This window comes from Drosophila erecta, unplaced genomic scaffold (genome assembly GCF_003286155.1).
Source record: "Drosophila erecta strain 14021-0224.00,06,07 unplaced genomic scaffold, DereRS2 tig00000126-arrow-pilon, whole genome shotgun sequence".
Classification (NCBI taxonomy): Eukaryota; Metazoa; Arthropoda; class Insecta; order Diptera; family Drosophilidae; genus Drosophila; species Drosophila erecta.
The window spans coordinates 10,850,741-10,876,923 of NW_020825209.1; the positions used below are offsets into that span (position 1 = coordinate 10,850,741).

Consider the following 26,183-nt stretch of genomic DNA (forward strand, 5'->3'; position numbering starts at 1 on the left):
GTTTTCAACTTTTGCAGCATACTTTTCGACACCCTCTGCAAAGATTTCATTAGCATTCCATCAACTAAATCAATATATTGTTTCCTTATTTAACTTTCTATAAACCTAAATATTATGGTTCTAGTATCCCATTGAATAGCAATTCTCCAAGCTTTGCTCTCTCTGCATTTCCTTTATATTCCACCTAAATTGACAGCTCTGCACCTGACAGTCCATCTTTACACATTTCCACAAAACGCCGAGGCGTCGAAAAATCCTAAACGCAACTTTGTCAGACTTTTATGGGGGGGCTTGGGGAATTTGGGGAACTTGGGGAACTTGGGGGTGCTGGGGTTGGGGCATTGGACTCTTCTGGTTCTCCAGTTTGCATTTGAATTTGAGTTTTAGCTCGACTTTGGGTTTCGGTTGTGGAGAAGGTTCCTGTCAGCCATCAAGCGGGAGAAATGAAATATGCGCGACTTCTACGGGCAAAACTAAATGAACTCTGAACTTTATGCGAAATTTCACCTCATGCATGCATGCATGTGTGTGAGTGCAGGTGTGTGTGTGTGTGTGTGTGCGCGCTGCGTGCTTTAAACTTTTGTTGCCTGGCAAAGTAAATTTGGATAAGGTTTTTTGGTTAAGTGAGGCACAAGGATGGTGCTGCGGAAAACACTGCGCAAAAATATGCGTGAAGAACACAATAGCCTAATGTAAACAATGTAGGTTTGGTTTATGTATAAAAAATATCAACACACCGCAGAAAACATGGAAATCCAAAGGTATATTAGTTTATTTTATTTATATTTAAAACTACATTTTCTCTATAGTTTTACTGTGCATACATTATTCGTCGAGCTTTCAATTTTTCAGCTCGAAATGCCAAAAGTGCGTCATGAATGATGATATATGGAGTGCTGTGGTAACTGGCGGGAAATGTGAGGTAATGGTGGATGTTTTAGGGAGGTTTTGGGACTAAAAGTGGGCCATGGGTGTGAAAAGAAGTGGCCAAAGCACCGGAAATTCCTTAGCTTGATGCGGAATTTCCTATGTGCAACACACTAGCAAGGGAATTAACCCGGAAACCCCTCATAAATTCTAGAATTAAATATTACACAAAAATGATGCAAACTAATTTCCGTAGTCAGTGTCTACACTATTTACATTCAAGCTTTCTTAACTTAAACGGGTTTAAATATGCAAATATGAGAAAATTCATTTGTTTCCTATCTGTTAGAACTCTTAAACGGCATCCAACATAGGCACTCCATTGCAGTTTTGCTGCTACCAAATCTCTTTGGTTTATAGCCACTTTTGGGGCAATTCGAAAAGTTCGAGGGTTAATTGAGCGATTCGCGATGGGCTCTGTGTCGCATTATCCTCCGGCTTGCAGCGCTGTCCCGCTGCCATTGACTTGGTCCTTAGCTCTAATTTTAGATGCCGGCTACGTCAGCGGGCCAATTTGCGAGTGCCGCTGCCACCGGCGACTCTGCGGCTGTTTGATCAATAACCCAGATATATGGCCATAACAACAAACAACAACAGCGCCAGCCACACAATGCCACACAGACCCAAAAGCCCCAAGAGTCGACCAAGTCCATCGAATTGAATCGCTGCCATCAAATTAATTGCAGCTGCATTGTGCATCACGCCTTAATAAGATACCTGCATTCGGCTCTGATTCTCCATTTTCAGTTGATAACTGCCGATTTTTGAACTGACAATAAAACTAAGCGTAACTGCAACAACAAGGAACCAAAACAGCATACCAAAACCCAACTAAACACGAAATTTGAACGGAGTAAAGGATACGTTAACAAATCAACACTGCAAAATGGGACGCAAGGTGACCGTGGCGGTGTCCACATTGAATCAATGGGCATTGGACTTTGAGGGAAATACGGTGAGGATACTGCAGTCCATCCTGGAGGCCAAGGACATGGGCGCCAGCTATCGCACGGGCCCCGAGCTGGAGGTTTGGTAAGTCCCAAGATCTCTAATCCTGTAGAAAGCAAATCATCCAACCTTTTTCGAATTAAATTTTACAATATACTCTGTGCATCAAAATATCTTAAAAAAATCCTAGTCTTTTTTAATTTAATTATTTTAATATAATAATAATAATAATATTTATAATTATTATTTATTTTTATTTATTCAAGGAGTCTAATAATGTAGATCAAGAAAGGATATTCTACATTTATAAGTTCCGCCCAAAATGAAGAACCTGAACGATATTAACCATTTATCCATTTTTCCCCCAGTGGCTACAGCTGCGAGGACCACTTTCGTGAGCCGGACACATTCCTGCACTCGTGGGAGGTGCTGCTGGAGGTGATGATGTCGCCCGTGTGGTAAGACCATTCAAGTGTCAGTATTCTGTCGCACGGACTAACCCATTTGTTGCATCCTAGTGAAAATATGCTGGTGGACGTGGGCATGCCGGTGATGCACCGCAATGTGGCCTACAACTGCCGGGTGGCGTTCTTCAACCGCCAGATCCTGCTCATCCGGCCCAAGATGGCCATGTGCGACGATGGCAACTATAGGGAGTCGCGATGGTTCACCGCCTGGACGAAGGCCCTGCAAACGGAGGAGCACGTGCTGCCGCGAATGATGGCCCAGCATACGGACCAGCAGACGGTTCCCTTCGGGGATGCGGTGATAGCCACCAGGGACACCTGTTTGGGCTACGAGATCTGCGAGGAGCTGTGGAATGTGCGCAGCAAGCACATCGAGATGTCGCTGGCCGGCGTGGAGCTGATAGTGAACAGCTCCGGCAGCTACATGGAGCTGCGAAAGGCGCACATCACCAGCGACCTCATCCGGAATGCCAGCTTCAAGGCCGGCGGCGCCTATCTCTTTAGCAATCTGCGAGGTTGCGATGGCCAGCGGGTGTACTTCAATGGTTGTTCGGCCATAGCCTTGAATGGCGAGATCCTGGCGCGCAGCCAGCAATTCGCACTGCAGGATGTGGAGGTCACGCTGGCCACCATCGATCTGGAGGAGATCCGTGCCTACCGAGTGAGCCTGAGATCACGCTGCATGGCGGCTGCATCGGCAGCTGAATACCCAAGGATCTACTGTGACTTCGAGATGTCCACGCACAGTGACATCTTCAAGACGTCGACGCCTCCTCTGAAACTGCCAGTTCACACGCCGGAGGAGGAGATTGCCCTCGGACCTGCCTGTTGGCTGTGGGACTATCTGAGGAGGTCCGGTCAGGGTGGATTTTTCCTGCCCCTGAGCGGTGGTGTCGATTCCAGTAGCTCGGCAACAATAGTGCACTCCATGTGCCGGCAGATCGTGCAGGCTGTCCAGCTTGGCGACGCCCAGGTGCTCCACGATATTCGACAGATTCTCGCCGACTCGGACTATACGCCGGATAATGCCGCCGGATTGTGCAACCGATTGCTGGTCACCTGCTACATGGGCAGCGTTAACAGCAGCAAGGAAACCCGTAGACGGGCCGCCCAACTGGCCAACCAACTGGGCAGTTACCACATCGAGATCAGCATTGACTCGGCGGTGAATGCCTTATTGAGTATATTCAACACCGTCACCGGCTTGACGCCTCGATTCTGGACGCAGGGTGGCTGTGCCCGTCAGAATCTGGCATTGCAGAATATGCAATCGAGGATACGCATGGTCCTGGCCTACATCTTTGCCCAGTTGATGTTGTGGGTAAGGAACAGGCCTGGTGGCTTGCTCGTCCTGGGCTCGGCCAACGTGGATGAATCCTTGCGCGGTTACCTCACCAAGTATGACTGCTCCTCGGCGGACATCAATCCTATTGGTGGGATCTCCAAAATGGATCTACGCCGGTTTCTGACCTATGCCAAGGATAAGTAAGCAAATATTACGTTACAAGACGTGGCATATAGATATCCTTTACTGACCTCGATTTCCCCATTCGGCAGATTCAACCTGCCCGTGTTGGAGTCCATCATCGATGCCCCGCCCACCGCCGAACTGGAACCGCTGCAGGAGAACGGGGAGCTGCAGCAGACGGACGAGCAGGACATGGGAATGACCTACGCGGAGCTCTCACAGTACGGGCGCCTGCGCAAACAGTCCTTCTGCGGACCGTACAGCATGTTCTGCCACCTGGTGGCCACGTGGAAGGGCGACCTCAGTCCCAAGGAGGTGGCCGAGAAGGTGAAGCACTTCTTCCGCTGCTACGCCATCAATCGGCACAAGATGACCGTGCTGACGCCGTCGGTCCACGCAGAGAGCTACAGTCCCGATGATAATCGGTTCGACCATCGCCCCTTCTTGTATCGACCCAACTGGAGCTGGCAGTTCAAGGCGATTGACGACGAGGTGGAGAAGCTGCAGCCGATCTACACCCCCTCGTCGCCTCAGTTGCGCCCTAGCAGCGAGGACTTGCTGCTTTCCACCCAAAGATCCTCCCACCTGGACGACTCCAAGCACTCGTCTCCATTGTCCTCGGCCTCGGCGTCGGCATCGATTGACGTGGGCATTTCCACGGCAGCGGTGCCACTACCAGGTGCAGCTGCCCCAGGCGGACTCTCCAAGAAGCCCAGCGGCTATTCCAAGGTGCACGTCAATGTGCTGGGCAAGATCAAGGACCGTACCGGCATTCCCGTCTAGGAACGGCATACTCGCAACGCACTGGAATTATATTATACACAGTTTTTTTTTTTTTGTTACCACAGCTTAATGTCTTTTGCTGCCTCGCTAAGAAATGTACTTCACATTTGTTATAGTTAGGCATCGGCTATCTTTTGCAACTATGTGCCTTCTACAGCTCGCAAAAAGTTTCCTTAAATGTTTTCCTAAAATATCAATTCTGATCTAGTTATATGGCCATTAAATAAACTTAATTCCAAAGAAAAACCTATCCGTAATTAGCATGTGCTTATAGTTTTATACTAGCCTTTTGTAATTTACAAGATTCTTTAGTACGGTACAACTATCTGTTTCGAACTGTTTTTAGTAATCTAAAACTGATACTAGCATACTGTTTTATCTGAGTCATATCTAGCACTTGACAAACATTACTCAGTAAATCACTAACAATGTAGCTTTACTATTCGGCAGCAAAGGGCATTATGCTGTACATATACAGCATTGGAATCCATATGTGTAGGAATAGGCCTAGAGATCCATATTTTCTTCAGATCCTTTTCTAGGTAGTCAGCCTTCGTAGAGTCCTTTGCAGTTTGCCTTATCTAAAAGTGTTTAATCTTGTCTAACGCTCAAGCTATAAACTGGACAAACAGCTCGTCCGCCTGTCCAAAGAATTTGTACAACAATCTTGTTAAAGAAACATGTATTCGGATAAATCATGCTATCATCTGACTTTACGTAATAAAGATATTACTTGTTGTGTTATTGGTTGTGTACAGTGCGGCTTAAACTGGCATAAAACTGATTGTTTACCTGATTTTTTAAGACATCAACTTATTTATAATGATGTGTGTATCTGTAATCAAATATTTTAACTGGCATAAGATTGCTTCACTACACGCCGCATTTAAAAATTATGACTTATATGTAACCCAATTTGGAGAAATTAGTTTAATGTTCCGAAAGTTGCACTTTTAAAAACGCACTGTATGTTTATTAGTTAAGATGAATTTGTTGATTATAAGACAATTTGTCAACCTTAAAGCGAACCACATTACACAAAATCAATTAGGATCGTCAATTATATATGTTGTGGGCATGTGAAGTCCAAAAAAACATCAAATACAAGATATCACAACTATTTGCTTAAAATGTACCATTAGCGTCTAAACCATTTGAAAAACAATTCTAGCAAAACCCCACTATAGCTGAACTTTTGTTGATTAACATATTGCACATACAAAAGCAATTCAAATTGTATTTCCCTTCTGAATTGCAATATGGGTTTTAAGTTTAAACTAAGACCAATGCAGCTTATGCTAATTCCCCAACCTTTAAAGACACTTCCTTGGGAGATGGGCATAATTTTTTTGTAGTCAAGTATGTAGACTTATAGCACATTGTGAATTTGAACACTCGCATCAGATCGATTTAATGGAACACTGATTATACACTTCTGTAGAAGGAAATATATACAGCAGACATTTTTGTAGTTTCAAATGGACTGGGCACTTGATGGTTTCTTCTAGAAAATATAGCGAGATGAAATATCATTTGGCAATCACTTATATGGCAGGTAAGCTGTTGGCTTAAGTCTCAAAAATTGGGTTATCATTATTCTTGACTCTTTGCCATCCACCCATGTTCTTCCCCCAGCACTTCACTATAATCTGTGGCCAAGTCATAGCACCCAGTTGCCTTATCGGGCCATAAACAGTATGAAAGGGTTTGGAAGTTGTGGTAAACTTGAAATGTATTTAAGACGCTAAGCGCATAGTTGTGCGATATCGGTGTTGGGCAGGAATCCCGTCCAGGCGATGATAGTGCGGAAGGTAGCTCCACTGCTCAGGCGCCTAATGACGTGCACATTGATCTTCTTCCCATGGATGTCGTCCACCTTTCGGCCGCGCAGGTGATCCAGCACCATCTGGCCACGGGTGTGGTGGCCACTCAGCTCCACGGTGGCATAGTAATCCCGCTGATCGGCGATCATCGCATCTGGGAAGAGATAGGCGGCGGTGAGCAGGGAATCACAGCTGATCCACTTCACGAATCCCCGCGGCTCCAGCATGGAGCGTTCCACGCGCGTCATCAGCTCTATGAAGGGATGATCGACAGCGCCGAGAACATTCAGTCGCCAGTCGAGGGTGGTGTCGAACTCGCCATCGATGCAGGGCTCCCAGGGCAGGATGAGCGCCGGCTCCGGCAATCGCTCCAGGGTAATGTGCGCCGCCTCGGGATCCATCATGAAGTTGAACTCGGCACTTTTCGTGACATTGCCCTTGCCGAAAATGTTGCCGCCCATTATGTAGACGCGCCCAATCTTCGCCAGAAAAGCGCTGCCATACAGATTGATGCAGTTGGCAAAGTTGGTGAGCGGACCGCACAGCAGGAAGTCCACTTGGCCGGGATTCTGGCTGGCCAGACGGTACATGGCATTCACAGCGTGCTCCGGCTGCAGTTCCTGCTCCACATCGACCACGGGATAGTTGCCCACATCGTTCAAGCCATCCTGGCCATGGAAACGGGTGGTGTACTGCCAGGTGCGGGGCACAATGGAATCGGCACAGCCCTTAAATACGGCCACCTGTGTAGATTAGATGGTTAGCACGAGTTGGAAACCCGGTTGTTTAATGCATTTCACATCGCGCCTGTTCAACGTGTGCAGAACCCGCAGGGCATTCAGTGTTCCATTGTCCACGTCCGTGTTGCCCTGCACCGTTGTTATGGCCACCACTTTGCAGCTCCTTCCTCCGGGCAGAGTCAGCTCCTCCGCCCGCAGCATCATGGCCAGTCCCCAGGCATCATCGCTCCCAATATCACAGTCGTAGACCACGAGGCGGTGCTTCTTGTCCATGCCGAGCCAAATATATTCCAAACTGGTTGCTGTAGCTTCTATCGATTGCGAAACTATCGCTGCGTTATTCGCTCATGGTGGCCACCACATTTAAAATACTATATTTAACTAAATTCGGAAGGTTGGTGTCGGCTGCCACAGCAGGGTGGATAATGATGAATCCCGGCCTGGAGGTGATTTGCCCACTCCCATGAATATTGTTCTACTGCTGAAATGTATTTCACAGCTTTGTAACTAGCTAACATTTTAATTTCAACTAAAGAAACGGAGTTTAGCAATTACTTGCCAAAATTTCTGAAAGAATAATCTTCTTGTTACTAAAATAAACAGCTGTAAGCGGCAGTTTTACAACGTGTAACATATGATATGATATATGTATAGGGTATTCCAGCTGTAAATCGAACTAAATATTTAATGAATAACAAAGAAATAAATATATAAATAAATGATATATTTTGATACATTTTTGAGTGTCTAACCAGGCATTATCCAGAATGTGATTTAAGCCAGAATTTGTACTTAGAGTTAGAGTTACAGTTTATATTTAGAGTGTGTATTTCTGTGTGGTCTTGCTAAATTATAAAACAATTAAACTAAAGAACAGGCATTGAAACCCAAATTTAATAGCAAATATTTTAGGCTTAAACAAAGGTCTCCCACATGCTTATGATTGCAACACCCGTGAATAAAATAAATAGAATATCCAAATAGAGCATAGTCGTTTAATGACTTAAGTGGGTGGTGTTCCACGCTCATTTTCATCTACTTATATGGGATGTACTCTCGTCTGGCATTCTAGATTCTATAATCTAGATTACCTCAAGTGTCGCAAGTGGGCGACTCTCACCATGGATCGCTATTATAGCGGCGACCTGCCGCAACTTGATTACCATTGTTGCAACCATAGTGGTTCCAGTTGCCCTTCGGATCCCATCACTGTTATTCATTGAATTAAATTGTGAATTTAATTCTTCCCTTATTCAGCAGATTTCTATAGAAATGTCTCCATGGGGAAAGTATTGTTGATGGGGAAAGGAATTCAGACTAAACGAGCTTATCTTGTATGTAGGTACATACAAACAGTTGTAGTTTTTATTGGGATTGTTATGTTATTATTTATTATAGGTATCGTTGACATTGTTAAGCAGCTGTACCAAGCAGTAATTCCTTTAGTTCTCTGATAATATTGGGCGAAAATATGGTAAAAGAACCACCTAAAAATGTTTTTTTTTTTTTTTTTGATAAAAGTTATTTTTTCGTATTTTTGCCAATAATTAGGAGTTCTGTTCCGAATAGGGAGCGGCATACCTCCATTCCCAATCGATTTGCATTCAACTTTTTTGCAAATTTTTTGCAAATTTTGATGCGAAATTTACCAAAAAAAATGTTTTTCCCTTAATCCGTCAGAAAGTGATAGGAATAGGTTCCATGTGTAATTAGCTGCTCAAAACTGTTGTTCTTTTATCTATAGTAGCATTTTTTGCTAAGTTATGATACAAATTCTCATCGGAAATTTTCAAATTTTTGGCAAAAGCCGTTTTTACGAATTTCCGTCATAAAAATAAATAATTTTTTGCTAAAACTTTCAAAATAATTGTCTGAATATTAAATGCCGAATCTCGATCAGTTTGTATTTGCATTCCCAATCGAACGAACTGTATTCAAAATGGGGATACTTAGATTTTTGCCATTTTTTAACAAACAAAAAAAATGTACAAATTTACCGAACATTTGTTTTTGGCTTATTCCTTCAAAAAGTGATTGGCATTCGTTAAAAGTTTTATAAATCTGTCATTTTGTTTGGTGTATGATCATTTTAGGCCAAGGTATGGCGAATCAATCCGCCTTTGTAAAAACCTCTTTTATTGGCTACTATAGCTGAGTTTTTCTGATATGACGGACAACAAATTAATTTGCTAATTATAATAATGCCATTATAAGTAATGTTCATGTGACATTGAAGTTGCCTGCGTGCTTGATTGTACTTACATTTCCCATTAACACTAATCAAGCAAACTGCGACCACCCAACGGATGACATATGCTGAAAGAAAGGGCATTCGGTGGCCGACCAGATGGGTGGCAGTATTCCCACACATCTTATCCGTTTGTCCCGTTCTCGCCGGGCGATATGAATTGAATTGCACACATGGTGACATTCGCTATCGCCCACCGCACATGTGAGCTGCTCATTTCATTCCATTTCAGCTCAGTTCTGTTCAGTTCAGTTCAGCCGAGTTGAGTTGGGTTGCGTTGTGTTGAGTCGGGGAACGGCGAGAGCGTTATGAAATTTCGTGATATGGTGCCCAAGAACCAGAGCCACAAAAAGAGGCACACACAGAAGCCCGAGGCGGCGACCAGATGATTGCCGTATGTGCCTAGTATATGGGTAGTCCGTAGTTCGCAGTTCGGGCACATTCACCAATTGCCGGCGATGGCGGACGCACGCACAGTGGAAAACGGCGGCGGCGGCGGCGGCGGCGGCGGCGGAGGAGGAGGAGGAGCACCAGCACCTGCACCAGCGACCAGATACGCGATCCTCGACTGCGATGGGGGGAGCGACGATGCCTGGGCCCTGCTCCTGCTCCTGCACGCGGCTGAGAGCCATGGGATCCATCTGCTGGCCATCACCACAATGGGATGCGGCAACACCAGCAGGGAGAACGCAGCGCGCAATATGCGACGGATTCTGGATGCCTGCAAGCGCACAGACGTAAATATAAATAAACTCAGAGTGCACAGAGAGAAAAGTTCTATTTGATTCCAATCATTTTGCAAGTCATTTGTGAAGTCATTTGCTGAAACTAGAGTTGTGAATTTTATTTTGAAATAACGAAGTAACATGTAATAGGTAAATGTTGTTCCAAAAATATCCATATCAGTTGTGGGAATCGAACTCGGACTGTTGTTTTCATTGATAATTCTTTGCGATAAGTCACGCCACATTTTGGTTCTTGTTTATTTAATATATTTAAACATTTTGCAATAAAAAATGCGAGCAACTTCAGTTTACAAATATTTTTTTGCGAGTGTCATGTGCTGAAATAATTAAACAGATCGTTTTATACATTGATTCATGCAATCGATTATTTACTTATGAATATGTACAAATTAGGAAAGGAATATAGTATGTGAAGATTTAATAACAACGACACATTGCTTATATATGTCTAACATAATTAGCATTGCTTGGCGTTTAATATTACGTGACATTTTAATTGTTTTTCGTCTTGCGATTGCTTTTCAGAATTTTTCTTTCTGAAAGTTGTTCTCTATATGCATCTGACCATTGTTAAACGAATTTCAGATTCCCATATACATGGGTGCCGTAGATGCACTCATTCCCTCCCTGGAGGACGACAAAAAGTATTTCCATGGCCGCGACGGATTCGGTGACTGTCTCACCGACAGCGACAGCGTTAAGTTGGAGGACATCGTGCAGCCGGAGCACGCGGTGACCGCCATCCATGATCTCTGCCGTTCCAAGCCCAAACAGATCACAGTATTTGCGGTTGGCCCGCTGACGAACCTGGCCCTGGGCTATACGATGTACGGCACGGAGTTCGGGGCGAACTTTCGCGATCTGTTCATCATGGGCGGCAACTACCAGGGCGTGGGCAACTCCTCGCGGTCAGCGGAGTTCAACTTTCACTCGGATCCGGAGGCGGCGCACACGGTGCTGCTGCGGACCCGCTGCCCCATCACCATCCTGCCGTGGGAGGCCTGCCTCCCGGAGAGATTCAATATACACATTGTGAGTTAAACATATCCTTGATTGGGATTCTGGTTATGGTAACTTTGCAATCATCTATCCTGCAGAACTGGCGCCTCAAGGACTTCGCTGCGAGGGCCAAGGACGCCGCACATCCGGCAATCACCATGCTCAACCAGGTGGAGGCCGCCCAGTGGCTGCCGATGATCGAGCAGTACGGGATTGATACGTGGAACCCCTGCGACGCCATCGCCGTGGCCGTCTGGCTGTTCGAGGATCACTTGATACGGAGGCACAGCACCTGGCACGCCACCGTGGATCTGCGGGGCACCCACACCCGCGGCCAGATGGTCCTCGACCATCTGCGGGAGCGGGAGAAGTATCCGGAGAACGTGCGCATCATCGAGCTGGTGGACGCCGAGTTCTTCAAACGCATCTGCGAATGGATTGCCGGCTTGGATGACGGCTCTCTACTCCGCGACACTCAATAAACCAATGTCTGCGTCTGCAGTAATTCGCTATCAAATTATTTCACTGCTGATAGGGGCAAAATGGTGGGGGTCTTGCGATAAGAGTGATTTTGGAACAGGTGCACACCACTATTAATAACCCGGTTGCGAATGGCAATTTAAGCTTTAAATACTTAATCGCGGATTAAGCAAAGGGTTGCAAAATTCGCTAGCTACCTCAACGAATGTCGAAGAGCTTTTGTTGTTAATAATCCAAACAAAAATTTTGGAATGGTACGGTTCAGATATTTCTTTTAATAGAGAGTATCCAATAGAGAGTATCAAAATGTAACAACATATATGGCATATCTAGTATGATATAGTTCAAATATATGGAATATGCTGAGTAGGCGATCCACGCAATCCACATTGAATATAAACAACCGCATTCGTTACTGTATACAATACAAATACCCCAAGTGGGATGCTCGGTTCCAAATTAAAGTACGCGAAAGAAATGCTGAATGCAGCAGAAATATTTTTGTTAGTTAGTTAGGATTGTCTGTTAGTCTTAGGATTGTCTGAGATTTAATCTATAAAGACGTGAACCTATTTCACTGATCTTTTTATTATTTTATTTCTTAGCGTTGTTCTTAGCTCGACTCGGTTTAACTTTAAACATTTCACTATATATATTATATGCAAGTCGAATCAAAAGAAGTGCTCAATCTCAATTGCTTAGGAAGATACTATTAAATTATAGAACGATTAGAGCAAATATAATTGCTATGTAAGCACTTACACAACGAAATCTCGTATATTTTTTCAGTTTCTCCAAAAATATAATCATTTTCAATGACCTTGGTATATTTAAGCCATAAAAAACTAGCATAGGAAAAAAAAGGAGGTTATAAAATAGATTGAATTACTTAGAGTTCTTCTTGGCCTTCTTAATCCTTTGCGAAGGACCCTTTTGCTCCGCGGGAGCGCGATATGTGCCATGCAGCTTGTCCAGCAGACCGAGCACTCCGTAATTGTAGTTGAACCTGGAAGGAGGAAGAGAGCCCCAATGAAGATGCGATGGATGGCAAGGATGACCAGGATACCCACTTGGCATGGTGATAATCGTGGAACCGCACTGATCCCGCCGACCACGGGAAACTGTAGCCCGTGTGATCGCTCATCGAGTTGATAATGGCCAGGGCGAAGATCACATAGGCCAGTGCCACATGGGTGCCCAGGATGGCAATGGACGTGGCCACCGGCAGCAGATTGGCCAACACATGCTCCACCGGATGGGCATACAGCGTGATGGCGGCAATGGGAGCCGTCCACTCGTGATGCTTCTTGTGGACATACTTGTACACCGATCTGTGGTGCAGCAGGCGGTGCGCATAGTAGAACATGATCTCCTCCAGCACCACAAACACGGCCAAATCGCGCAGGGATCGCTTGAACGTGGGCAGCACCCGGATGTCCTGGCTGTTCACCGACTTGTAAACGAACTCGTACACCACCCAGCTAACCAGAAAGTTGACCACCGTCAGATTGAAGAGCACCACCTTGACGGCACTCCACAACTTGGCCAGATCCACTGGCTCGTTTTGGCCCGGCTGGATCTTGTATTTGCGCAGGAAAAGTGGTCGATTCGTAATGTCCATCAGCGTGAACACGCCCGCATACAGCCAGTATATGACGAAGATGACCACGGTGCTGCCCACCACCCAGAGGCGAAACGGATCCGCACCCACGGTGTCCAGCAGCGCGTTCCACTTATCCTGCAGAGAATCCCCGCACTGCGTCCAGCCAGCCAGCAAGGTGTCCATTGTGGTCGAAGTCTGGGCAAAAACTACTCGCGGACCACCAGTCGCTCTTTAAAGTTGGCTACTCAATGGTGCTACTGGTGCCCTACACCCAGTGGGTTCCATTGGCGGCCTGATGGAGCCAACCTATATTCATTTACGGAAGATCTTCATATTTTAAATTCAGTTTGATCATGGGTATTCGTAGTCAACATATAATAAGCCAAGAAAATTCTAAGGCATGCTTAAAAGTGGATAAATGCTCGTCCATCTGTCCATAACCACAAGGTAGCTCATTTCTAGGATCAGTTAGCTCGAACTATCATTTTCGGATTTGCTCCTAAGTACTCTTTACGATTTTATATATGACTAAGCTGATTAATATTGCGTACGAATTTAGAAATCTAGCTAGCTTATCATTTCTTTCGCAGTCGATGGCAGATTATGGTCAAGCATTACTATTGTATTTAGATTAGGACTCCATCAATACTCGTATATAGTACCTACACCGTTTGTTGCTCGGAGCTTTGGCAAATCCCACCGGTTCAAAGTTCAAGCCCTGGGGGAGATATACTAGAATTTTATGATTATAATAATATATTAGTTCTTGAACTTGGTGTGATAGGGAAAGTGTAACTACAATCAAAGGTAAACACGCAGGATTAGTCGAATTTTTTCATTTATTGTTTGTATTTCTCATCTTTGTATATTTGACTTAAATTGGTTTCTTAGTTCTCTTCTGGTTTTCGTTTCATTTGTTTGGTTTTCGTTATCCGACTTTAAAACAATTCACTTGCTTTTGGAGATTTATGCCTTGAACGCCATCAGTTTTGCTATGCTAGTTTATTAATAATTGTTTAATTATATAGTTATATGTAATGAAGCACAGATATTCGAACTGGATCGTGTTGAAATAAGCCAGAATAACCGATCGATAAGGGATCCAACGAAACCATCTGGGAAAAATCTCAATGCATTGTAAAATTCACATAAAGTAATTGTCACATACACATTTATGCATACTCGTATATATCATACATACTTGTATATCTAACGCTTAAGCAGATTTATAAATATTGCCGTGTTCATTGGATTGTTTTGAATTCATGTCTGTTTCTGTTCTGCCTGGGGTTGCATTAGCTTTTTAACTTCTGGTTCCATTATTCAGTGATTGAAATTTGCGTATCTCTGCGCTTATTTTGGTTGTGGTTTAATTAGTTGAAAAGGCACTGCTGCATTCAAACTATTCCTTTTTGTAAGCCCCCGGATCTTGACCCCTTAGTCTCATTTGGTAATTTTATGTTAAGAATACACAATTAATTTTAGATATCATTCTAGTGCACTTGACCTCCAAATTTCCAAACCGAATGCCCGCGCATTTTGCATATTTCGTTTTACATATCTGTAAGCTTTTTTACTTTTGGTACCTCCTCGAAGTATCTGAAGTATCTCTATCTGTTCGTGATCTGCTTGCATTATTTGTGTGTGAACATATTCCTTATTTGCTACTTTACTTACAAAAACTCTCCATCTGGGCGACAAAAAACTCGTTTCCTTTAATTGTTCTGCTCGTTTTGGTTTTTATGGATTTTTTGTTTCAATTTAATACCACATTATCCTAAATCGATTTAAATCTTTTGTGCAATTGTTCTTTGTCTTTTCAAAGTTCCTAAGCAAACCTTAATGAAAATAATATAAAATTCGTTTCGCATTAAATTAATTGCTAAAACACCGGGGCAACAATTGAATTCTGGTGTGTCGTGAAATGTCATGAAACCTTCCCAACTTTTACAAAACTTAAATGTTAAATCTCGCATTGGCTAGACTATTTGAACCTAACGACAGCTATATGTATATTTAAATTGTTTATCTATTCACGGAAGCTCAACGAACAGACATTTCAAATCCTAAATGGAAATAAGATATTTTGCGGGTACAAATAATTATAAACTTCTGGAAGGGTTTGTTCTTAATACTGTTTGAAGAACTTATAATGGTTAGTTAAATTGAACTATTGTCAAAACTTATGGATAATGCAAAATGATCTGCCTTCTATGCCGTTCCTTTAGATTAAAATTTCACAAAACATTTTTAGCCTTATTTTTAGATTCTTACACTTGCTCGACTGCATTTCAAATAATACTTCGAAAATAATAGATATCCCTAAACAAAACACATCGAAAGCTATTTCAAAATAGGTCAATAAATAATATATTGTTTGAAAAACACTCAATCAAAATCATAAAAAATTATATTCTTTCCTTTAAATAGGTTTATTTTTTCAAAGACTAGCGTTTGAAACTTTTGGCAGGGCAATCATGAACAGATTTAAAAAAGATAAATAAAGTCTCGTTTTTGTTCATGGTTCCCTGCCTTGTAAAAAAAAACACAATAATGACACATATTATTCAAATGACCAGAAGTTTGATTTCTTCCACAGTGATCAAGTGTATCGCGCAATATAAATCTTACGGAACTCCTTAATACCCTACAAAAGTACTACAAACGGAACTTAGATTTAACCATCCTATCTTCTGCCATTTCTTCTCTTCAGGATTCTTCAGACTAAGAAGCGTGCCTCCGGCTCCCAAACATTTCTCCACTTTCGTTTAAAAGCTTATTTCTAAAGGAGAACCTTGAGCTACAACAACAACTACTAAATGACACTGGCGATTCCAACGACCACGCCCACTATTATTCAAGTTGTCCGCGCCGATGGCCACGATGACCACGATGGTGGCGATGCTGGCGACGATGGTTCCTGGCCTCCGCCTCCGTTTCGCTGTCGGTATCCTCCTGACCCCGCTGGCGGTCCTGGTGATCCCGTCCACGATCGTCCACCTCCTCCTCCTCCTCCTCATCTTCATCATCGTCAATGGCATCCTCATCGTGCTCGTTGAGCAGCAGCGGACTATCGTCCCCCAGGCGATTGGGGGGCAGGGCACTGCCCGGCGTTGTGGGTGCCGATCGGGTGATCCAACCCTTGCGAGCCACTCGTCCCCGGTTCACAAAGAAGCTGGCGCCGCTGACCACGCTGCTCACCGGACTCTTGAGCACACAGCGCTGTGCACCTGACCCGGATCCCCCGATGGCCGCCATGGGTATGTACAGAGCCTTGTTGGGTTGCGTTTTGCTGCCGGAGGAGGTGAAGAACTTTTTACTCCGCCCGCTGGTGACGCCGGAAATGGATGCGGATGTGGTTAGGATGGGCTGCAACACCTGCTGGGAGTTCGAGGGCGTCGATAGCGTGTGCTGCAGCCGGGGCTTGGCTCCAGTTCCGCTCAGCAGTAGCTGTTCGTAGCTAACGCCCGCCTGCAGCTGGCGGATCTGGTCGAGAATCTCGCGCACCTCGCCCGTCGGACTGGTGGCCTGGGGCGGCGAGCCCGGTGTTCCAATATTCGCCAGACTACTCACGCCGGACACCTGAGCTGATGGCTGGCAGCAGTTCTCCAGACTGTGCAGCGGGTTGGGTTGGATGCAGCCATTGCTGTATATCACCGGTGTGCCAGATCCGGCCGATGCGCCCGTGGCACCCGTTACCGATCCTCCCAAGCCGCCCATTGCCAGGCTGCTCAGGGAGGCGGCCTGTGTGGCCGATCCACTTTCCGCACCCTGAAAGGCACCGCCAGCTCCTCCGCTTTCGGGTAGCATTCCTGCATGAAGTTACGTATTACAATAAATTGACAAGCTGTGCTAAAGAAATCTCTAATCCCAACACCCACCTGCCACACAGCTATTGTTCACAAAGATGTCGCTGAGACTGCTGCTGCTATTCGCCATGTACCGGAAGTGCTGATCACTCTGGGACTGGAGGTAGCCCACACCAACGCCCACGCCCACACCCTCCTCGTGGGAGGCATGCAGCCGCGTGCTGTAGAGCGCTGCTCCGCCGGGAGCACTGCCCAGTGCCACGGTGGCATAGTGCTGGGCCTGCGTCTGGGCGGGCATCAGTCTGGGCTGATAGGCATCCGTCTCCACCAGTTGGGATGCCGATCTGGGCATGGCGTAGTGCACAGATGCCAGCGGAGCATTTGGCACCTGGTGCGGTGCCGCCTGATCCACGGATCTCAGATGGCTATTCCCGTGTCCGTGGGCATTCCCATTGGCATTGGCATGTGCATGGGCATGGGCGACATAATGATGCAGTCCCAACTCCGGACTGGCTGCCCGGGAATATGGTGGTGGCACCAGGGTATTCGCCTCATTGGCATTGCAAATGAAGCTGGAGCTGAGGGAGTCGACGGTGCTGGCCGCACTCAGGGATCCCCCGGCAGCCGGACGGACGATGTAGTTCCGGAAGTACTGCACCATCAGGTAGCTGGAGCTGCCGTTACCCTTGCCATTGCCCGAATCGGTGTTGCAGGTGAAGACGAGCGGATACAGATCCGGTTTGGAGGTCACCTGAGAATGGAAATTGTTAGGCGAATCGATTGCGCGCATGTATAGCATTACTTACCTCCGTGTAGGGTGGCGGCGGATGGTGAAACGAGTTGCAGCGACTATATTGTGGAGGAGCATAGCAGGAACCGGCGGAATCGCCCTCGGATTGGGTGTGGTGCTCGTTGAATCCCCAGCCGCACAGTGTCCTCCGTTTCTTCCATAGCGAGTAGGCACACAAGATGGCCAAAATGATGGCCACAACCACGCACCTGCAAGGAGAGTATATTTCGGATCAATATTTCTGTATTAAAACGAGGATCGTTATTCACTGCTCGGTTTGCAGCTGACGCGACTGAATGAAGAAGCCCATTGGAGCGGATCCGAATGTGGATACGTCTCCGTGTCCTGCTGTTCCCGTAATCGAATTCCGACTGAAATTTGTTTGCCTTTTCGGTGGCCAAGAGATGGGATTATATGAGCTGGGTGGCGGTGGGCGGGTTCCGTTTGTGTCTCATTAGTTGGCATTGCCATTTCCACAGCCCCCAAGGGAGGTGGTTGGTACTATGTGATGTGGTGGTAGTGGTGGCATAGCATGGAGGTGCAGCTTGCATAAGCCTCTCGACTTGACTCGACTTTTGACTTGACGCAACCCCGTCGCCGGGCGCCACCTTTGCTGCCAATAATAATAATATCTCGCATGACACACAATGCCAATCAGCTGGAAGTCCGGCCAGAGCACGAGCACACCCAAAACCCCATCCAGTCCATACAAATCATTGCACCATCCCACCATTCCACCGTCCCACCATCCCACCATCCCAACGCCCCAAAACCCGCCCCATTGAACGGCCTTGCAGCCGACCTCCGGGGAATCCCCAAAAACAAATGCCATCCATGACCATGACCATCGCAGTAACTAAATAAATCACTCTCACTTTGCGCAATTAAAATAATCACAATCTAGGAAATATCCCAAGCAACTAACTAGCTTTTAAGATCTCGAAACACTTGAATACTTACAAGTAAGTTAGATAGATAGAAAAGTTCCCAAAAGGAGCACCTACTCACCAGAAAAACCAGTGGGTGGCGAAGAACAGATTGAGAACATGCGAGTCCGAGGAGGGCGGAAGGGGGCGTGGCCCGCCCTGGTACGGCGGACAGCAGCCCTGGGTGCAACAGCCCTGAGTGCAGCCCTCACAAAATCTGGCAGACACCTGGGAAAATAGAAGAAACGTATTGCATATATTAGTTCAATCATAACAAATCTCACCCACTTTAAATAAATCAAAATGATTTATTCCACTTTTTATAGATCCCCCCTTTGTGATACAACAATATTGTGTCGGAAAATGACTTGTTTTTCTAGCCAACAATTACATTTATATAAACAATATAAACAACAATATAAACAACCGCATGTTTTGTGGTGTCCTGCATAGCGAGTGACCACTGTGCTGAGCACTTGTTATTGTGCTCATATTTATGAGTGTGTGCAATGCATTTATTACCGTTGGGAAACCAATTGCAATCAAGTTAAAATTCAGAGGTGCATGCAACATGGATGCTCTTGCGTTTATTTACGAAACTTTTTACTCCGTTAAGCTGTTTTATTTTGTTTAATGCAGTTTAAATGCTACCAAGGAACAATAATTGTATTACAAGGGTTCCTAGGAGTATGCAGTGAAACGAATAGTTTCCAAATGAATTCGCGGCTGTTTTGGATCAAAAATATAGTGCTACACTATACAAGCACATTCACAAGGGATTTTTATCACCTTGGCAATTCACGTATGCATGTGTTCAATTTAAAAGCGTTTAAAAATTAACGAAAGCATAACTTGTTGTTGTTTTTCGGTTATTCAGCTAGTTTGAGTGCTTGCAACATTGATGAGATGAAGGGCACTTACGTTCGCTGGCAGCAGCGCCAAAAGGAGGAAGAAGGAGAGCAGGAGACACTGCAGCGCGTTCGTGTGCGTGGGAGAGGGACGGAGCAACATCTTTCTCAACCGCTGCCGCTGGCGCTGCCTCCGTCGACGCCGCGGTCGCAGTCGCTGCTCGGGCTGGCGCCAAATGTCCTATGGGGCTGGGGGGAGGAGATGCGGGGAGTGTGTGCGCCTCTCCGTTATTTTCTCCGATTTTTCGCCTCCTTCTTCTTGTCGCAGCCTCCGTTTTATGTCCGCTTTCCTACGTTTTTGGCCCTCGTGTGTGATTTGTTCCTGCCCTTTGTTTTGTTTTCCTATCTGGCTTTCTTTCTGTTTCTCTTGCTGTTGATACTTTGCAGTTCCGTTATTTGTGCCACATGCTGTTGTTGCTACTGTTGTTGTGGTCGCACTCACACAAGCAGCGTTTTGTTTTGTCCTTGACAGACGCCAAATGCAATTTAGCGCAGCATGCTTTTGTGCGTTGCGTTGCGATTGTTGCTGCTACTGCTACTGCTGCTGTTGTTGTTCTTGTTCTTGTTGTTGCTGCTGTTGCTGCTGCAGAGAAGAGAGAATTTGTTGCTAACTGAGTGCTGCATTGTATTATTTATCTTATGGCACACCATCTACAACACATTCGCACAAGGGAGCACCAGCGCACACACACACACACACATGCACAAACACCTCGACGACGCCAAAGAAAATTTTCTTTCGTGTGACGCCACTCGTTTTCTTTCTCTGCCGTTCACAATTTAAATCTAAACACTGGCTTTGAAACACACGGCAGTCTGGAAAATTCACTAAAGGAACCCTCTGTAATTGTTGTTCAAAAAATTCAAGGCATATAGAAGACAACAACAACAGGAGTAGGAGTAGCAGGATATTCGTTTGCGGGTGGTGGGTAACGGGGGTGGGGAAATGCGAATCAAGGCGCAAAGCGGAATTCACCGTTAGCCTCAAACGTGGGAGCGCGCACAGCAACAACTGAGCGACAAAAACGGAAACAAAGGAGCTGCTGAGCTTTGTAACTGCCGGTCAGGATTGCCACCCCGCGCGCAGAACTAAGGATTGAAACCATATTTGTTGCAAGAATCTAAAAGTGTGCTACAAAGTTGTTCAACTTCGCTTCTTGCAAGCTATAATATTTTATAGAACTGCATATTTTCAGGTATCACATTAAGTGACGCAGAATATATCCTTAATAATTTTAAAACGCATATTTAGTTTGATTTCATAGTTTTAATATGCATTCCTTAATATGCTTATAAATTAAAATAAAAGCAAGAGTGTGGCTGCCAGTGGAAATTAAAATTCTTTATATTAAAATATCGACTAAGAAACTCTTTATACACAACTTTTGGCAAAAACGCCTAAGTTTACCAATTCCTTGTTAGCCTGGCAACCCCAACAGCTGATAGTGATTTACTAAACGGAAGCAAGAGGGATGATAAAACGGCGCATGAGCTAAAAGGGCGCAAATTTATAAATACAAATCTTTAAATAACAAAAGTAACTAGCTTAATTCTTTAAAGTACTATATTGATTATAAAAAAAGTGCAAATTTGAGGTAACTAAGTAAGCATTAAAATCAGCATTAATTAGGAGTAAAAACCTATTCTTAAGATCTGTGAAACGTAATCTACTTTACTTTGAAAAACGATGCGATGCTCTTGGTGCCCTTGGCTCCTTTGGCCAGGGCCTTCTCCTTGGCGGTCAGCGAGCGCTCCTTTAGAGGTGCCGCTGTGGGCGATGTGATGCTGGCATTGGGATCGCCATCGCTGTCCACCAGACCGCTGGACTTCAGCTTTGCAGCGGCATCGCTGTCATTAAGCTTGATCTTTTTGGAGTCGCTGCCCTCGTCCTTGCCCGCCATCGATTTGCGCTTTTGGGCAGCTGCTTTCTCTTCAACAATTGCCTGAATCTCGCTGGGAATGTGCAGGTAATTGATGAGCAGGCCGTGCAGATCCGCATCCAGATACCGTCCCACAATATCGCAGGCCATGCGCGTGTAGTCCATCTCGTTGCTAACGTTCTCCGCTGCCAGTTTCTCGCTTCGCACAAAATTCTGCGACTGTGCACTGTGTCCGCAGTGGACTTGCTTCTCCTTCAGTATTCTCACCACCTGACGCGTTTTCAGCGCCAACCAGGCCAACGTTCGCTCTTGGTTGTACCTGTAGAACTTCTGCTCGCCGGAGGACTTCACATCCGCCACGCATTTAAGGTTCTCTGGATCGAGAATCTCGTTAAGTAGACGACTGGTGCTGGCCTCCTCCACGGCAATGTTGTCCAGCGACATTGCTTCTATTTTATATTAAAGATTTTCAAAATACAATACGGATATTTTCGAAAACGAGAATGAGTATATCTTACTTTGCGCACAATGTTTTCGGAGGTGATAGAGAGCCAGGAGCGTAGGATCCACGGGCGTAGTCATGTAGATTCTGCCATTAGAGCAGACTTCGCTATTCACGAGCCAACTACGACGTGGTTCCGCGTACTCCACGAACTCCATTATTCTGCCATCGGGATGGGTCATGAACAGTGCCTCCTTGCCATGTCCCGGATGAAAAAACCGCTCCAGCCGTAGGTGCCCGTCGTCCGCATCCTTCGGCAGCAGTTCCTGCGACATGAACAAAACCTTCTTAAGCGCCGAGGCCTTGGACATCTTGGCAGATCCCTCCGCATCCGGATCCGCTTTTGGTTTGCTCGCACGCGTTGCCTTCTTGCTCATTTTCTCGAATAATTGCAACTGTAAATAACAATTGGCCAAACGAACCAAAACAAAGACTTTGCCGCCTTTTTGTCTATCGATATAAGCCTATCGATTAGTTTTGGTATTTAATAGTTTAAAGAGTCCGAATTTTAACATATTCATATAAACTATTTCATCTGTTTCACGCTAAACAGACGTACTTAAAAGTAGTCTCTGCCACTAACTTTCGCTTCATAATACTGAAACTTGTCCAAAATGGGTATTATCTTGGGTTGACAAGCGCGGTCACATTGTTTGAATTGTTGTTCAAAATGATGAAATTGTTTACAACTGAATATTGATGTTGAACAACGCAAAATGAGCGTAGATATAGCCAGCACGATTAAATTCCGGGATATTTGCAGTTTGTTCGAGAAGCTGAAGGCCTCCAAGAAGGTGGCTAGCAAGGAGGAGGTGCTCAAGAGCTACTACGAGTCCTTCTGCCGGCACCGCGAATCCTTTCGCCGGCAAACCGGATTAAACGATGAACAGCCGGAGAACGGTGTCAGTAGCTTCTACTCCGTGCTGCGACTGCTGCTTCCCGGTGCGGACACTGGTCGGGATACCTATGGACTGCAGATCACCGCGCTGGGCAGGCTCTACATCAGGGTGCTCCAGCTAACCACGGACTGTGAGTGGAGAAACTCGTGGGCGATGGCATTACGGACATATTTAGAATCTCTTTGTTGTCCCCACTAGCCAGCGATGCTATCAAATTGCAGCACCGCACCGGAAACATGTACCGGGACTACGGTGATGTCGTTTATTCCGTGCTCAAGCCAAGGTGCTTTAATCCGCCCAGCGATTTGAGACTGAATCACATCCATCAGATGCTGGACACCATTGCCAACGAGGACACAGAAGGTGTGTGCTATAAACTATAAGACTATATCAAAATCACCACTCCTTGCAGTTAAGCAGCAACAGCTTATCCGGTTTACGGAGCAGGCCTCGCCCGAGGAGCAAAAGTGGCTAATCCGGTTGCTGCTAAAGAGCCTTGGGCTGGGGATCGGGGAGCAAAAGATCTTCGGTGTGCTGCATCCCAAGGCGCAAGACATCTACCAGCGCTGCTCCGATCTTGGACATGTGTGCAATCTGCTGGCAGACCGGACTACCGACCTAGACGCCAGCACCAGCAAGGACAGTAAAGCGGCGGTCAAGTTTGTTAACCTGAATTCCGTCATCCGGCCATTCCACCAGATACGACCCATGCTGTGCGAACGTTTCCCGGGGGACATTCAGGAGCTGATGCAGTCGGATGTGCTCTATCTGGAGACCAAAATGGATGGCGAACGCTTTCAGCTGCACATCGATCGGGGTCGTTTCATGTACATTTCCCGCAATGGAGTGGACTACACCAGGAACTTTGGCCACAGTTACGATCACGGCACATTGACGCCTAAGCTGAGGGGCCTTCTGCCTTTGGGCCTGGAGTCCATCATCCTGGACGGCGAGATGATGGTGTGGGACACCAATCATCTGCGGTTTCGGGAAAAAGGCGAGAACACGGACGTGAAGAACCTGAAGCCGGAGGGCAGCTGGCAGCCCTGTTTCGTGGTCTACGATCTGCTATATTTCAATGGCCAGAGTCTGCTGGATCATACCTACATTCAGCGAGCGTACAAGTTACAGAAACTCATAGTTGAACAGTCAGGTGTGCTGCAGTTAATGCGTGCCCGCAAAATCGGTTCCGTCAAAGAGTTCAACGAGCTGTTCCAGCAGGCACTCGACTCCCACGCCGAGGGCATTGTGCTGAAGAAGCAGGGATCCAGATATCACCCAGGCGTAAGACTGGGCGGTGGGTGGTATAAGGACAAGGCTGATGTAAGTTGATTTTTTTTTCGCAGAGTGGAATAATATGAACTCACTTTAATGTTCCAACCAGTACATCAAGGGGCTGATCACCGAGTTCGATGTGCTGATCATCGGTGCATTCTACAACCGCAAGCGCACCTTTGTGGACTCATTTTTGCTTGGAGTTCTTCAGCCAGCGCCGCCTGGCAGCTCCAATCGTCCCGAAGTCTTCAGTATTGGAGTGGTTGCCAACAATACGAAACAGCGCGGAGTGCTAAATCACACTCTGAAACCACATTGGCATGATGTAGTCAATGAGCCACCGCCACTGTGGTTTCACTACAAGCCCAATGAGAGGTCCGGATGCCCCGATCTGTGGATCGAACCGCACAACTCGATAATTTTGCAGGTGAAAGCTGCCGACCTGGCTCCAAATGGAGCATTTTTCACCCGAAAATCGTTACACTTTCCACGCACTGAGATGAAACGAGATGATAAGCCCTGGAGCGAATGTATGACACTTAAGGAGTTTAACGACCTATGCAAGGGTTCCTTGGCTATCAAGAAGTTAAACAAGCGCCAGTTGCGACTAGAGGATGTGACAACCAAGCGGAAGCAGATGCGGATGACGCCCTCTGAGCGAAGCCGTCTGGGATTGGCCGTCTATGAGAAGCGCTATAACGTAGACCCCTCCGTTAGCAGTTCCAAACTCTTCGACGGTCTGAGCTTTTGCATTCTGAGCGGATCTGCCGGACGACATAGCAAGCATCAGCTGCAGGAGCTGGCTGTCAAAAACGGTGGCTGCATCGTGGAGAATCCGCTGCCCAACGATCCGAAGTGCTTTTGCATTGCAGGCGATGAGACGTTTCTAGTTAAGCGGCTCATCCTTCAAAAGCCACGCACCTGTGACATTGTGCGCATGGAGTGGCTGCTGAGGGTCTGCCAAAAGCAAGAGCTTGAACTGAGGCCTAGGGATCTTATTGCGGCCACTGAACCACTGCAGCAGGATCTGGCTGAGTGTTTTGACCGGCACGGTGATAGCTACAGTAAAGACATTGCCAACGTGGAGGAGTTGCAGGACCTTCTGCGAGACATAAAGTTGACAGCTGAGAATGTGGATGGCATAAGCGCATCTAAACTAAATGCTCTAGAGGATCAGCTCCTGGATGGAAAACAGAACCTAAACATGTTCCGGCATCTTCATGCGTATTTTTATAGACCGGAAGGCGATGAATTAGCCAAGCTTCTGTTTATGCAAAATGGCGGCCGGATAGTCGACGATTCCGATCCGCAACTAAATCTTGGATTTATTTGTATGTCTTCTGACATAGATAACGACCACTTCAAGCACTGGCTTCACAATCATTCAAAGTTGAGCGCTGACAAGGTCTTAAACTCGGCATGGATCCATCAGTGTTATCGGGAAGGCATTCTACTTCCTATGCACTGTTTCCTACAAGACGATGAGTTTGTTAAAGTTTTATAGTTTTGTAAAAAATTACCTGTTGTCCTTGTTATAAAATTCTACCTAAACCTGTTATAAACCCATATTGAGCATATTTTTTTCTATTTTTTGTATATTTATAAGAATTTATCCAAATTCTAATGCTATATCTGTCTGCTATATATCATGGAGTATTTTCTCTGGCCTTTAATAAAGCTGAACATATAATAACATATATTTGTAATTTGATTACTTCACTAATTGGTGGAAATAAATATTCAACAGTTATTTTTTAAGATTTCGTTTTTATTCACATAAAAAGAGATAACGAGCAGAATAGTATTGATTCCGTTGGGATGCTTTTGGACAAAATTTGGGGTAATGTGGATGTAAGGTTTTTAATATTTCGCCAATTGATACGTTTGACAGTTCGGTTACAAAGTTCCGGGAGTTCTTTTCGGGTATTTCAATGGATTATCGGTTCTGCTTTTTGGGCAATA

At 45.6% G+C, this 26,183-nt stretch overlaps 7 protein-coding genes across 8 annotated transcripts in view; 3 read left to right on the forward strand and 4 right to left on the reverse strand.

The window, feature by feature from the left end:
• The window catches only part of LOC6551128 (probable glutamine-dependent NAD(+) synthetase), a 33,396-nt gene extending 27,342 nt beyond the window's left edge, over nt 1-6,054 (forward strand). For both annotated transcript variants that reach the window (XM_015155831.2, XM_026982549.1), the window contains 4 exons: nt 1,675-1,959; nt 2,244-2,333; nt 2,394-3,827; nt 3,900-6,054. In XM_015155831.2, the coding sequence (XP_015011317.1) occupies nt 1,814-1,959; nt 2,244-2,333; nt 2,394-3,827; nt 3,900-4,593 (2,364 nt within the window). In that variant the 5' untranslated portion in view covers nt 1,675-1,813 and the 3' untranslated portion in view covers nt 4,594-6,054. The remainder of the gene's footprint in view (nt 1-1,674; nt 1,960-2,243; nt 2,334-2,393; nt 3,828-3,899) is intronic.
• LOC6551129 (uncharacterized protein C17G8.02) lies at nt 5,836-7,791 on the reverse strand. The gene is made up of 2 exons (XM_001978207.3): nt 7,217-7,791; nt 5,836-7,159 (listed from the first exon to the last, which is right to left on the reverse strand). Exons 1-2 carry the CDS (start codon nt 7,427-7,429, stop codon nt 6,338-6,340), a joined length of 1,035 nt encoding a protein of 344 aa, XP_001978243.1. The 5' UTR covers nt 7,430-7,791; the 3' UTR covers nt 5,836-6,337.
• Nucleotides 7,792-9,601: 1,810 nt separating this feature from the next.
• LOC6551130 (non-specific ribonucleoside hydrolase RihC) lies at nt 9,602-11,659 on the forward strand. Its single transcript, XM_001978208.3, has 3 exons — nt 9,602-10,141; nt 10,736-11,182; nt 11,248-11,659. Exons 1-3 carry the CDS (start codon nt 9,863-9,865, stop codon nt 11,629-11,631), a joined length of 1,110 nt encoding a protein of 369 aa, XP_001978244.1. The 5' UTR covers nt 9,602-9,862; the 3' UTR covers nt 11,632-11,659.
• Nucleotides 11,660-12,449: 790 nt separating this feature from the next.
• Nucleotides 12,450-13,427, reverse strand: LOC6551131 (fatty acid hydroxylase domain-containing protein 2). The gene is made up of 2 exons (XM_001978209.2): nt 12,700-13,427; nt 12,450-12,635 (listed from the first exon to the last, which is right to left on the reverse strand). Exons 1-2 carry the CDS (start codon nt 13,413-13,415, stop codon nt 12,515-12,517), a joined length of 837 nt encoding a protein of 278 aa, XP_001978245.1. The 5' UTR covers nt 13,416-13,427; the 3' UTR covers nt 12,450-12,514.
• Nucleotides 13,428-15,656: 2,229 nt separating this feature from the next.
• Nucleotides 15,657-20,693, reverse strand: LOC113563680. Its single transcript, XM_026982264.1, has 6 exons — nt 20,642-20,693; nt 19,679-20,129; nt 18,840-18,985; nt 17,848-18,040; nt 17,114-17,792; nt 15,657-17,044 (listed from the first exon to the last, which is right to left on the reverse strand). Exons 2-6 carry the CDS (start codon nt 19,766-19,768, stop codon nt 16,086-16,088), a joined length of 2,067 nt encoding a protein of 688 aa, XP_026838065.1. The 5' UTR covers nt 19,769-20,129; nt 20,642-20,693; the 3' UTR covers nt 15,657-16,085.
• A 317-nt stretch (nt 20,694-21,010) lies between these two features.
• LOC6551133 (ribonuclease H2 subunit B) lies at nt 21,011-22,522 on the reverse strand. The gene is made up of 2 exons (XM_001978211.3): nt 22,064-22,522; nt 21,011-21,994 (listed from the first exon to the last, which is right to left on the reverse strand). Exons 1-2 carry the CDS (start codon nt 22,422-22,424, stop codon nt 21,333-21,335), a joined length of 1,023 nt encoding a protein of 340 aa, XP_001978247.1. The 5' UTR covers nt 22,425-22,522; the 3' UTR covers nt 21,011-21,332.
• On the forward strand, nt 22,503-25,973 carry LOC6551029 (DNA ligase 4). Its single transcript, XM_001978212.3, has 4 exons — nt 22,503-23,076; nt 23,145-23,309; nt 23,359-24,269; nt 24,331-25,973. The coding sequence occupies exons 1-4, from the start codon at nt 22,764-22,766 to the stop codon at nt 25,723-25,725; spliced, it is 2,784 nt and encodes a 927-aa protein (XP_001978248.1). The 5' UTR covers nt 22,503-22,763; the 3' UTR covers nt 25,726-25,973.
• Nucleotides 25,974-26,183: the final 210 nt, after the last annotated feature.